Below are 13,471 nucleotides of genomic sequence, written 5' to 3' on the forward strand. Positions count from 1 at the left end.
GTTGGATTGAAAATTTGAGACAACCAAACTTAAAAAGCTCGTCTAATCCGCATTGTCTAATCCGTGGACTTTGGTGGGTTTCGACGGGACGGGGTGGACGTTCCCTCCGGGCTAGGCATTTTTTTGGCCAGGGTCTTTTTTTTACAAATTTCTATAATGTTATTGATGTACAAGAGGATGAAGATGATAATTGAAAATGTTCTAAGTTATATTTTGAATTATGTTTTATGTTTGATTGATTATAAACTTGAAGATGTTTAATTATATATTTTGGACAATATTTGTTTTGCTTTGGACAATATTGATTTTATTATTTTATTTCAAACAACTTGGTTTATAATTATGTTTATTACATATTTATGATTATAAAGACTTTAATGTTTGTGAATTTAAAAATTATAATTTTTTTATGTCTTTAGAAATTATAAATTTATTGAAATAGTTGTGAAATTATATATATTGTTTAATATTTAATGGTTGAAAAAAAATTGACGGACTTGGCCCACCAGCTCGCCGCTAGACGAGACGGAAAAGAAATTCAGGACCACCTCACTAGGTGAGGCAGGACGGAGTAGGTCGGATTTTTCTATTTACCACCTCTATTCATAACACATATAAAATAATAAGACATACAACACATAAAATACTTTTGGTACACATGTGTGTTTATATCTTTTTTACATAAATATTTTTTTAAGATATCCAAAATATTAAGATAACATATAAAATACTTTTAGTACACATCTAAAATTCATCAAATTTGTGCTTATATTTTTTTAACATAAATATTTTTTTAACACAAATAATAAGAAAAAATTGATTCTCTTTTGTTGTATTGGTTTGGGAACAGCTCAATATATATAGCATTTCTTCTAGAGTAAAGTCCAGAAACAAGGTTGTTAAACAAATTTTTTGAACTACACATACAAAACTAATAAAATAAAAGAACAATGCTAGGAAACCAAAAGGGTATTAGCAAAAAATTAGCCAAATATCTTTGGGTGAATCCGAAATCTCTACGAGTTAATATATATGAATGTTTCTTCTGCTAAGTATCAGAATGTTTCTTTTTCATACTAAATGGATTTTTTTTATATATTTTTCGAATTTTTTTATATTGCAAATGTGAATGTCTCTATTTCTTTAAGAATTTCATATTTTTTTAAAAAATTTTTATAGATATTTAATTATTTTTGCTAAAATATAACTGTATATTTCTTTTATTAAGTATTAGGATGTTTTTTTTTCATACTAAATAAATGTTTTTTTTATATTTCTATAATTGTGTAATTTGCGGTCTCTTTAATCATTAAAACGACACCTAATATCTCAAAACACAGAGAGCAACATCGTGATGATGATGCGGCTAATCTTCTGTTCCTCCTTCAATGCCTTCTTAAGAATCTTCAGCTGTTTCTTGCTCGAGAAGCTTCCCAAATCCGAAAGCAACTCATCATCCTTGTGCCAACCAAGAACACTCCAATCAACCTCCTTGCTCTTCTTCTTCGAATCCTTCCTCGGAGAGCACCAGAAACACCCCGCTCTTCGAGGTGGCGAAAGAGAAGGTGAAGACGCCGAACCAGAATTCTTCACTTTCACTTTGTTCTTGTTATTATTATTGTTACCCTTTTTCGCTGGTTTGAACATTGAAGGCAATGAACTCTCTTCAGACCCATTGGAAGAACCAGAACTAGATGAAACAGAGTCAAATTTAGATTTTGACTTTAACCCATTTCTCTTATCCGAAGAATCGGAAGGTGAAGAGACACACCCCTGTTGATTTTCTGACAGCAGCGCGGTGGGTGGTGGCCGGAAAAGACTTGAGCTTGCGGAAGCAAAATTCGAGGTGGGAGGGAAGAATGGAAGAAGTCTGTATGTGTGATTGTTAGAGGTGGGTAGGTTAATGTGAGAGAAAAGATGAAGATTTTTATAGGTTTCAATTAGGTTTACTTAATCAATTTTAAATTTTGATTTTGTTTAATTTTTGGCTAGTAACCTTTTGTTCCATATACTTTTCCAAAATAAAAATCTCCTTATACTCAAAGAAAAAGAAAACATTGTTTGTCATAAAGCAAATGTGACTGTTAGGCTAATGTTCAACAGTGTTATTGTATACATTAATTAACATATCTAAAATTATAAAATTGTATATTAAATAATTTTTTAACACATTCTAAACTCAACCAAAAATAATTATGTTTATTATTATAAAAAAAATCATATATATCCGTCTTAAAATCGAAAAAAATAATTTTAATAGTATTATTTTAATTTTAATTTAGTTAGAGTTTAATTTTAGTTTGTTATTTTTATTTTGTTTGGTTTAAATTTAAATTTAAATATTCTAATTTTAAGGAGACAAAATTTAAAATTTTAAATATATAAGAAAAAATTTGAGACATAATATTTAAAAATAATTATTATAATAAATAATTACAGATTAAATGATGAATTATGATGGATACTACTTACACCAAAAAGTTATTTACTATGGACAAAGTATAGGAATGTTGTTAGTGCCATGTGAGATCGACAACAAATCCAACCGCACAAGTTCTTCAGTTACTACTTACTCAGATCCAAAACTTCAGTTTAAAGTCAAGTCCAAAATAAATAAAAATAGACTTCAGAGTAAAGTTCAACTTGCACCGGATGATTAGCATGTAAGTACTTGTTTGGTTTAAATTTTCATTATGTATTTTTCAATTATTTTCAGAAATTTTTTAAAAAATTGTGAAAATAATAAAATTTTATTTTTCATTTTTATATTTTATTTTTAGAATTAAGATAAATAAATAAGAAACAGAAACGCAAACATTGTCCTTAATGTTTTCCGAAAACTATGTAGCTTTGTAAACTTTGTTATGCAACAAGGGTCTTGTTTTTTGGTTGGAATAGGAACTTGTTTAAGCATCAGCATGCCTAGGTCGCATTAATTGTTGTTAAATTCTGGTGCTGTGAATATATGGAAATTGATGCTTCAACAATGGATGACATCACATAGAGAAGTTAAGTCCAAAGAAAGAGCATGGCAGCTGCATGAAGAAGTAGATGAGATATAAAGTAGAAATAAAGGATGTAAAAAGAAAGCAGAATCTTTTCCTGCTTTCAATTGATAAGGAAAATGAGCCAATCCAAAACTGAAGTGAATAATTCCTACATTATGCTACTCTGTATATTTCGATAATATTTTGATTTACTGTAGGTTTGAATAATAACTATTTCGATTGTGAATTATATTCTATCAGCCTTTATATTTTGGGAGATGGAAGAAAAGATAGATGAAAACAAACAACTCATCTAGTCATCTCTAAAATTATTAGGACAAATTGCAAGCCCTTCTTCCTTCACCATCACCACCATTGTTCATCTCCCATTGCCACTTGGCGTCTTCAACACAAACAAATTAAAAATTCGTAGCTTTGATCTCATTGCAGTGAGTTTGCAAGCATTTTTGTATAGAAAAATATGGACTTGCAGCAGTTGGAACAGTATCATTCTTAACCTCATGAGAGTATTGAGTAATGAGTATTCAGACATTATTAAAAGTTACTTTTTACATACAAACATACAGGATTTCCTCATGTAAAATTTGAGTTATCTCAGCTTTGTTACAACAGCAAATCAAATGAATTCAATTTCGGATGCTCCCCAGTTAAACTTGTCACTGGGAGTGGGGACTGACAAATAATTCAGTATAAAGAGAAAGGAACGTTAAAGCGTTGTTCCTTTCAGTTGGAATCTGGCAAAGACACCACATCATCCTCAAAGAGCTTGACCTCGCACAATCTTCCACCTGCTTCATCGGCAAATGCTATCTTTTTCCTTTCTTTTCGCACTACCTCTTGGGCCGCTGGAGGACCACCTTCACTTAATTTCTGCATTTAATCAAGGATCCAATAATGAATCAAACATGAAAAAGGAAATAGAAAACCATATAAACTTGTTTTAAAATCAGGAGCTTCAAGTCTATTAATACTATGACCGAGGAAGAAGAACATACCATCGGTTGCAATCCCTTGCCATGAAAGACAAGCATCGTTTTGCAGCTTCTTCAGCTCTTGTGGCATTTTTAACAGCCATTCTTGCCTGAAAAATCAATTATCGATAATTAACAACAAATATCAAAATACATCAATTGACAAGTATGGCTCCAGCCCTAAATAGCAAGAGCAAAAGCTGAAGTCACTATAATCTGCTCAGTACTAATCATAGAAGGAGTGTGTCATGAGCCACAGAACATGAAGGGAAGATATTACAATTACAATAACAATTACTGTAATGAAGACAGAGTTTTACGAAAGGAGCCTAAATAATCATTTAGAACAGAAAATCCTCTGGTAAGATCATGTGTGATGTGTGTTACACTATAGAGAGGCCAAAGATGAAAGATCCAACAAATATCACAAACTTGCTTGTCAAAATCTATCATTAGAATTGCAGCATAGATAGCACATTGCCATAAAGATTTGGTTTCCTCCCTCTTTCCAGATTGCAGAACAAGCAAGATCTACAAGAACTAATCTAGTGTTGCAAAGCACACACAAGAGACACCATATATACTATACAAAGTATTCTCATGGAACAACTACTCGAATTAAAGCTTCTAAAATTTTTCAACGAGGGTATAAACCTATTCCAAAAATGTCAAATGTATACTTCCAAGCGAAACTTTGATTAGTTGGCCTTTTATTTGTTTATAAAAAATACTATTTTTATTTGAGATGTTTATTTGTAATGTACTATGCAAGCTCTAACTTCACGATTTGATCCTTTAGAGGATAAAGCTTGTGTTCCTTTCAGGAATTTCAGCCTTCGACCTCATGCTTCACCAAAAAAGAAAATAACTCTTAAATGTAACCAAGACAAGAATTGTTCATAGTTTTACCAATTATACAAGCATAGAGATTAATTGTACCATATTTAGCCATCATAGCATTTTCTTCTTTTTTTCATTTTTCTATCATCAGAGCACTGATATAAGCTTCATGCGAGCTACAAGGATATAACAAGGCTTCAATTCAAATTTCCAATATTTAAGCAAAATCCTTTAAGATAATAGGTTTCGGATTATCATACCTCATTTACTTTATATCTCAGTGATGTATTTAGACAGAACTCAGATCGTAACATGTCATCCACAATTTCCTTCATTGACTTCAATTCCTTTGTGAGTTTCATTGTCAAACATTCTACATCGTGCATCTGCTGCTGTGAAAATGCTATGGCACTCTTAGAGCAACTCTGAACAGAGTTAAACCCTATGCGGTTGGCCGGGCGAGGAGGACTCTTGAAAATCCCTTTAGGCTGGGAACCTCTTTTAGAGGTCTTAGGAGTAATAATAATTTTGTCGGGGCTATCAGTGAATCCTGATCTCATATTACCATTAAGCCCTTCATCAGCATCACTCTTATTAGTCTGCTCACCATATTGTAGTTTACCCTTGCAACTTGAATGCACTGTATCCCAATATAAGGATCAGGATGTAATAAAAAGAAATAGCATATATAGAAAGAACAAAAAGTCTAATTATATTTATGATAAAACAATAACCCATCAAACACACAATACGCAAAAAGGAGAATTATTGAATGAACATCTATGTTGTATTTTATTCAATAGAAAAACCCAAAGCCACTAACTAGAAAACCATATATTTGACAGAGAAATGAACTCACAACACACAAGATTTCTGGAAAAAGCATTTTACTTTCAAGCCTTGTATGCCTTCTTCACCATCACCATCATGGATTAAATTTTCAGTTATTAGGATTACTTCTCATGTAGTGAGTAGCTAGCTATACAACAGATTTCTACTCTTTCAACAGTCATGATTTTCTAAGAAGTTATTTCCTTTTTCATGGTAGTTCACTTTGTATTTCAATTGGCATTTATGATCTAGATCACTACATAAAATGTTAAAACTAAATTCTTAGGCACTTACTCAAATTGTTTTTCTGAATTAGATGTACGGACTCCATGGCTTTATATATGAGTTGCAAGCACTGCGCTGCTGGCGTATTTATAGACTAAAATTGTGTATATATATTATGCTAACAAGAATTCAAGGAGTGGAGTTATTATTTGATAAAAGTGCGTATAAATTTAGAGTACTCACTGAGTACATTTTAACTACTTTGATTGTTAGAATATAATTAGGATCAATTAGTATATCTGAATATTTATTATTATAAAATATTTTCGATTCAACGTGTCAAATTTAAATATAAAACTGTGCATCGCACCGTTTAACACTAGTAAAACAACAAGTTGCACATCATGAGATGATGTGTTGTATTGTATCACATCATACTATGTTTTCTCCCTAAACATCCAATGTTGTTTAGAGGCAAAAGCCAATGTCCAGCAACTAACAAAATATCGAAATCTATAACTTATAGAAAGTTTAAGATTGCTGAGAAATGGCACTAGTAGCAACCGAAGATACAGAAATTCTCCTTATAGGACGAGAGGACTTCTTCACATAAGAGGAATTCCACTCCCCACCATCTTGAGAATAATAGTCCATTGGATATTCACCACCAAAATCGCTCTTTCCATTTCCATTTTCATCTTCTCCACAGCTACACTCACAAGAAGAATCACCACTCTTCTGGCAACTTACACCACCATCTTCACAACCTTCTCAAGATGAAACCTTCCATCAGCTACAAATACCAAAACGCTATTCTCATGATTCTCACTAAACGAATCCATTAATGAAACCTTGGGAGCAGTGCAGCCAAGAACCTCACCGGCTGAAAGAGGCTTGGACTGCGGTACCAAAACACTAAACCCTGATTTCTCCAATTCCGGCTTCGCAGCCCTAATTGCAGATGCAAACTGAATAGTACCGGCTAATACAAGGTTCTAGGCGCGAGATTCGAGGTTCAATTTAAAGGTATCAACCAAATGGGAAACGTCGATTTTGATGTCGACGAAGACGTATAGACAGGGGATGGTGGTGGAATCGATGGGGACAAGGCAGCTGTGGCCGTAGTGGATTAGGAGGTCGGCGGAAAGCGCAGCGGCGAAAAAGTCGTCGACACAACAAGCACCGTAGGTGACGTCACCGAGAACGTAGCAGCGGTCGCCGGCGGCGAAGGCAGTGAGGATGTTGGAGAGAGGGAGGGAGTATATGAGGAGGCCCTCGGGGAACTGAAGGACAACGCGCTTGGCGCTGGTGGAAAGAACACGCCAAACACATTTGTGGACCTCGAAGTTGTAGTTGTGAGGGAGAACGAAGATTGCGGCGTTGAGTGCCGCGTCATTGAGGATGGAATCGGGGATTTGGTTCTTCACAAACCGTTTCGGCGTTGGCTTTGGCTTAGCTTGCTCCACCTCCATCGACCAATCAACTTTCTTCCCTCTCTAATCTTCTGTAAACCCTTTTTTTCCCTTAGCCTTTCTGAAACTCACTCGGCCACCTTTTACCTTCCTCACTTGAGGGTACTCACGTACAACCCGCTCAGCGGTGCCAAAAACGAAACACCAGCACCGAGAGTGGACTTGAAAATGGATTCGATGTGGGTTGGGGAGAAGCCGAGGGAGGTGGAAGGGAAAGACAGCGGCAGTTCTCACTCAGTATATGCTATCAAGAATTTAAGGAGTAGAGTCGTTAGTGGGTATGGGCATAAATTTATAGTACTCAGTTTTTAGCTACTTTGATAAATTTATTATTTTATTTATTATTATATTTTATTCGTATTCTACTTTAAATTTAAATTGATATAATATATAGTAATATAATTTATTACAATAAATTCATATAACGCAAATAACGCAAATCTGATACAATATATAGATACTTACAATATCTTATTAAATAGATTGTACAAAAATAAACATCTTAAAGAGACCATACAATTATCTAGAAAATTATTGGCAAAATATATAAAGAAAACATAAAACATATAAACCACGTGAATATTTCATAAGTTACTATGAGCCCGTTTGGGAAGTAGCAGAAGCTATTTTTTTTTTACTTTTGGATTATGAAAAGTCACAATCTGCGTGTTTGACACAATTTAAGAAAAAGCTTTTAACTTTTCAAAAGGTTAATTTGCAGCTTTTTGAATAAGTAGAAATATATGCAAGGTTCTGAAAACCGAACCGATCATCTAATGATTGGTTCCTTGGTTTATTGGTCCAACCAGTTCAACCGTGGTTCAACCAAAATAACCGTTTTATAATAAAATAATAAATAAAATATAAATAAACACACCAAGCATAACAAAAATCAACTATATTTAACTAAGATTAACACAATTTTCAAACATAATTTTAACAAGATAAATTAACAGAGTTTTCAAACCAATTTTAACAAGTTCAGCACAATAATTAATTTTAAAAAAAGGCTAGCACTGTCAACTTTTCAATTGCTCAATAACCTCCTTTCCTTCCCAACACCTTCAGAGTAATCTATAGCTCATCCCACACTAAGTTATATCAATTAGAAATTATCAAACCACATTCATTTTGTATGCCAAAAAGTTTTAACATGGAAAGCTTTATTGCAAGAATGCAAGTCGGTGTGCAGGTCCTCAGACAGCTAATCAATACAAACATTCAAGTAAAAAGAAAGACAACACAGCAACAACACAACAAAAAATCAAAGGAACATTTAAAACACAGCAACAACACAACACCTATAGGAATATTTAAAACAAAGCAACAAAGAAAGAAATATCTAAGAATCAGCATTGTTGAGAACAATAACTTGAACGTGTATGCTTAAAGAATCAAAGACTAAGTTTCACTGGGAAACTGAAGAACACCCAAACGAAGGAAACTTCAACAACAGCTTAAACCAAAATTCACAATCCCTTTAAATTGAAGCAGCAAGCAACTTGAGAACTAAAGCAAGGTTAACAAGGTTAAGCAATGAACTAAATCAGTGTAATTGTAACAAAGACTAACTGAAATAAATCAACTAATTATTCAATGATTCAATCCAAAATAAGAAAACAGTATAATACACCACAGGAGCAGAGCTAATTAATGATTTAAATTTTAATCTGAGTAGCACTAACAGAATCCAAAAAAAATAAATATTCCAGCCGAATCTCAAAACAATCATTTAATAATGCTTCAAATGGGTGTTGACCCATATACGAATGGTGTAGAACCAACAATTAATCATTCTTCAAGTAATAACAGCAAGGTTTAGAAGTTAGAACCAATAATTAATCATACTTCAACAATTATTATTACAACAAATTAGGTTTATACCTAGGGTTAGTGGAAGACAGAGAAGAATGCAGAGCTGCCTCAAACGCTCCCTCCAATGTCCATGATAAGATTTTAGAAATGGAAGTTGAGAATTTTGCATCGACGCGTACACGTCAATGACGCGTACGCGTGAACATACTTTTTCAGCCCAACCACGCGCACGCATATGGCACGCGCACGCATGAAATGGCAAATTTGACCATTCACGCGTACGCGTAGGTCATGCGTATGCATGAATAGTAGAACGTTGGCCCTCCAACGTTGAGTCAAACGCCAAGGATAGCAAGCATAACTGAATTTTCAAAGTGGCGTTTGATTCAACGTTTGCCCTCAAACATGATCACCAACGTTAAGGCCAATTCAATTCCAAATTGAACCTATGCCCAATATGAAAGTGAGTTGCCAATGCCCATCCTTGGAGAATTGCTCCTAACTGCTTTAACCAAGGCCCACATCCAAATACTGGATCTAATTGAAGATGAGAAGAGGGTTATAAATAGAAGAATTGTTAAAGATTGAGGGAGCTTTCGGGAGGCCCTGAGGGGGCTCTGGAAGTTCAGCACTCTGTTTATTTTTCTTCTGCACTTTTCCCTTTTGTTTATGTACTTTCTTTTTCTTTTACTTTCTAGCTAGGCTTTAATTTTTCTGCACTCTTCTTCTTTGTAAATTGAATTGAGCTATGACCAACTAACCCCATTTCATTGGGTTAAGGAGCTCTATTGTAATTCAATGGATGAATAGTAGTTTTAATCTTCTTCTTCTTTCTTTTATTTTGATTTTTGTTAGAAAGCTTTCGGTCTTAATTCAATTGGATAGTTGTCTTGAGAGAGAAGCTATCCATAATTGGAATTCTTCGGATCCTTGAGAAAAGGATGAAGAATTCATGCTAGATTTGCTTCCTCACATTGGATTAGATTGGGGACTGGATGGATATAGTGACATGTAATCCTACCAATACTTTAATCTATGAATTTGTGTGGTATAGTCAGTGACCGAACTTCAACTCTTCCCATGAGCAATTAAATCAAGACATTGGGCAATTGTTCATGATTAGAGAGATTGGTGAGCCAAGACATTGGGATCCAATCATCTAAGATTCCCAAGCAATGTCAATGAATGCATTGATTGAGGAAGAGATGAAAATGATTTGATTCGGAGAGTTCAATATCTCCCGAAACCCAATGAATCCCCTACTCAGATCTTACCCATTCTATTTACTTTCTGTTCTTTACTTTCATGCTAAACCCCCATCCCTATTTAATTTCCTACAATTTAAGATTCTGTCATTTAATTTCTTGCAATTTAATTCCTATTATTTACCTTCTAGCAATTTAAGTTTCCCGCCAAATTTACTTTCTACAATTCTCAACCAAATCTGATTTTGCTCAACTAGAACAATTCACCAATTATAATTGATCGATCTACCAATCCTTGTGGAATTCGACCTCACTCTACAGTGAGTTTTTACTTGACGACGAACCGGTGCACTTGCCAGCAAGAAAATTGTTGAGAGATAGTTTTCGGATGAATCACTTCCTCACTTAAGGGTACTCACGTATAACCCGCTCAGCGGCACCAAAAATGAAACACCAGCACCGAAAGTTGACTTGAAAACTGATTCGGTGTGGGTTGGGAAGAAACGGAGGGAGGTGGAAGGGAAAGACAGCTGGTGACGTCACTTACGGTGCTTGTTGTATCGACGACTTCTCCGCCACTGCGCTCTCTACCGACCTCCTCATCCACTACGGCCACAGCTGCCTTATCCCCATCGATTCCACCACCATCCCCTGTCTCTATATCTTCGTTGACATCAAAATCGACGTTTCCCATTTGGTTGATACCGTTAAATTGAACCTCGAATCTCGTGCCCAGAACCTCGTATTAGTTGGTATTATTCAGTTTGCATATTCAATTAGGGCTGCAAAGCCGGAATTGGAGAAATCAAGGTTTAGGGTTTTTGTACCGCAGTCCAAGCCTCTTTCAGCCGGTGACGTTCTTGGCTGCACTGCTCCCAAGGTTTCATTAATGGATTCGTTTAGTGAGAATCCTGAGAATAGTGTTTTAGTATTTGTAGCTGATGGAAGGTTTCATCTTAAGGCGATCATGATAGCTAATCTTTAGATTAAGGCTTTTAGGTTTGACCCTTACATTGGGAAGTTGTTTCTGGAAGAATATGATCACGTGGGAATGAAGAAATCTAGAAAAGGTGCAATTTTGAGAGCGAGGGAGGAAGCTCGGAATTGGGGTGTTGTTTTGGGACTTTGGGTAGGCAAGGGAACCCTAAGATTCTGGAAAGATTGGAAAAGAATATAAATGAAAAAGGGTTCCTTTACACTGTTTTCTTGATGTCTGAGATTAGCCTTACAAGGATTGCATTGTTTGAGGACTCCGTGGATGCTTGGATTCATATTGCTTGTCCTCGGTTATTGATTTATTGGGGTGATACTTTTGGGAAACCAGTGCTGAATCCCTTTGAGGCAGAGATCGTGTTGGGGGTGATACCTGGCTGGTGGGAGAAGAAGAAAAATGTGTTGGTGGCAAAGGTGCAGGAAGGTTATGAAGATGGTGGTGTAAGTTGCCAGAAGAGTGGTGATTCTTCCTGTGAGTGTAGCTGTGGAGAAGATGAAAATGGAAATGGAAAGAGCAATTTTCATGGTGAATATCCAATGGACTATTATTCTCAAGATGGTGGGGAGTGGAATTCCTCTTATGTGAAGAAGTCCTTTCGTCCTGTAAGGAGAATTTCTGTATCTTCGGTTGCTACTAGTGCCATTTCTCAGCAGTCTTAAACTTTCTGTAGGTTATAGATTTCGATATTTTGTTTGTTGCTGGATGTTTCATTCACTTTTTGTCATATTTTATTACTTTTTGTTCAAAAATCACATTTCTGGACTTCACTATGGGTTTGTGTTTTTTTTCTATAATTTCAGGTATTTTTTAGCTGAAATTGAGGGACCTGAGCAAAAATATGATTCAGAGGCTGAAAATGGATTGCAGATGCTGTTGGATTCTAACCCTCCTGCACTTGAAATGGATTTCCTGAAGCTACAGCAGTCTATTTAGCACGCTCTCAATTATGTTGGAAAGTAGACATCTTGGGCTTTCCAGCAATATATGATAGTCCATACTTTGCCCGATATTTGATGGGCCAAACTGGCATTTAAACGCCCACTAGAGACCCTTTTTTGGCATCAAACGCCAGAATTGGCACCAAAGCTGGAGTTAAATGCCCAAACTGGCATCCAAGCTAGTGTTTAACTCCAGAAATGGCACATGCATGTGAAAGCTAGGAAGCTCAGCCCAAACACTCACCAAGTGGGCCCCGGAAGTAGATTTCTGCACTTTCTGCATCTAGTTACTCATTCTCTGTAAACCTAGGTTACTAGTTGAGTATAAAAACTACTTTTAGAGATTTATTTTGTAACTTATGACATTTTTTTACAAAGCCTATTGTATCTTCTATAGTATGAACCTCTAAACCCCATAGGTGGGGGTGAGGAGCTCTGTTGTGTTTCCATGGATTAATGCAATTACTATTATTTTTTTCTATTCAATCACGTTTGTTTCTATTCTAAGACACTCACTCGTATTTCAACATGGAGAATGTGATGATCCATGACACTCATCATCATTCCCTAACTTATGAACGCGTGCCTGACAACCACTTCCGTTCTACATGAGCTCAACGTAGTCATTGGGCGACAGCTTGAGTGCGTATCTCTTGGGTTTCTAATCTACGAGTTTGACCTACATCTCTTGACAACAAAGCACTCAAACTCGTGAGAGCAGAACCTTCGTGGTAGAGGCTAGAACCAATTGGCAGTATTCTTGAGATCCAGAAAGTTTAAACCTTGTCTGTGGTATTCCGAGTAGGATCTGGGATGGGATGACTGTGACGAGCTTCAAACTCGCGAATGTTGGGCGCAGTGACAGTGTGCAAAAGGATACATGTATCCTATTCTGACACAAGTAAGAACCGACAGATGATTAGCCAAGCGGAAAATCGTAGAGGACATATTTTCACTGAGAGGATGGATGGTAGCCATTGACAACAGTGATCCACAAACATACAGCCTGCCATGGAAGGGACATCCATTTTTGGAAGAAGAAGACAGTAGGAAAGCAGAAATTCAGAAGACAGAGCAACACCGAAACCTCAACCTGCTCTCTATTATTGAATAACAAGTACCATTCTTTTCATGCTCTTTTACTTTTCACAAACAAAATCCTTTTTATTATT

The 13,471-nt window shown here is 35.6% G+C and overlaps 2 protein-coding genes and 1 pseudogene across 2 annotated transcripts; 1 reads left to right on the forward strand and 2 right to left on the reverse strand.

Annotated features, from left to right (window-relative positions):
• Positions 1 to 3,515: 3,515 nt before the first annotated feature.
• Positions 3,516 to 6,045, reverse strand: LOC112748498 (uncharacterized). Its single transcript, XM_025796738.3, has 4 exons — positions 5,945 to 6,045; positions 5,080 to 5,459; positions 4,004 to 4,089; positions 3,516 to 3,878 (listed from the first exon to the last, which is right to left on the reverse strand). Coding segments are annotated over exons 1-4 (504 nt in total). The 5' UTR covers positions 5,982 to 6,045; the 3' UTR covers positions 3,516 to 3,877.
• A 126-nt stretch (positions 6,046 to 6,171) lies between these two features.
• LOC112748507 (2-(3-amino-3-carboxypropyl)histidine synthase subunit 1-like) lies at positions 6,172 to 7,347 on the reverse strand. Its single transcript, XM_072219150.1, has one exon. The coding sequence runs from the start codon at positions 7,345 to 7,347 to the stop codon at positions 6,871 to 6,873; it is 477 nt and encodes a 158-aa protein (XP_072075251.1). The 3' UTR covers positions 6,172 to 6,870.
• Positions 7,348 to 7,515: 168 nt separating this feature from the next.
• On the forward strand, positions 7,516 to 12,048 carry LOC112727136 (uncharacterized; annotated as a pseudogene).
• The last annotated feature ends 1,423 nt before the right edge of the window (positions 12,049 to 13,471 follow it).

Source organism: Arachis hypogaea, chromosome 2 (assembly GCF_003086295.3).
Source record: "Arachis hypogaea cultivar Tifrunner chromosome 2, arahy.Tifrunner.gnm2.J5K5, whole genome shotgun sequence".
Taxonomy (NCBI): domain Eukaryota; kingdom Viridiplantae; phylum Streptophyta; class Magnoliopsida; order Fabales; family Fabaceae; genus Arachis; species Arachis hypogaea.

What these genes read in the sequence shown, in the direction of transcription:
- LOC112748498 (XM_025796738.3), bottom strand. Translation starts at nt 5,981, where the DNA reads ATGGAGTCCGTACATCTAATTCAGAAAAACAATTTGA. An exon ending in AATTCAGAAAAACAATTTGA is followed by an intron (nt 5,460 to 5,944) that starts GTAAGTGCCTAA and finishes ATTGGGATACAG; the next exon opens with TGCATTCAAGTTGCAAGGGT. An exon ending in TGAGATATAAAGTAAATGAG is followed by an intron (nt 4,090 to 5,079) that starts GTATGATAATCC and finishes TTGATTTTTCAG; the next exon opens with GCAAGAATGGCTGTTAAAAA.
- LOC112748507 (XM_072219150.1), bottom strand. Translation starts at nt 7,347, where the DNA reads ATGGAGGTGGAGCAAGCTAAGCCAAAGCCAACGCCGAAACGGTTTGTG.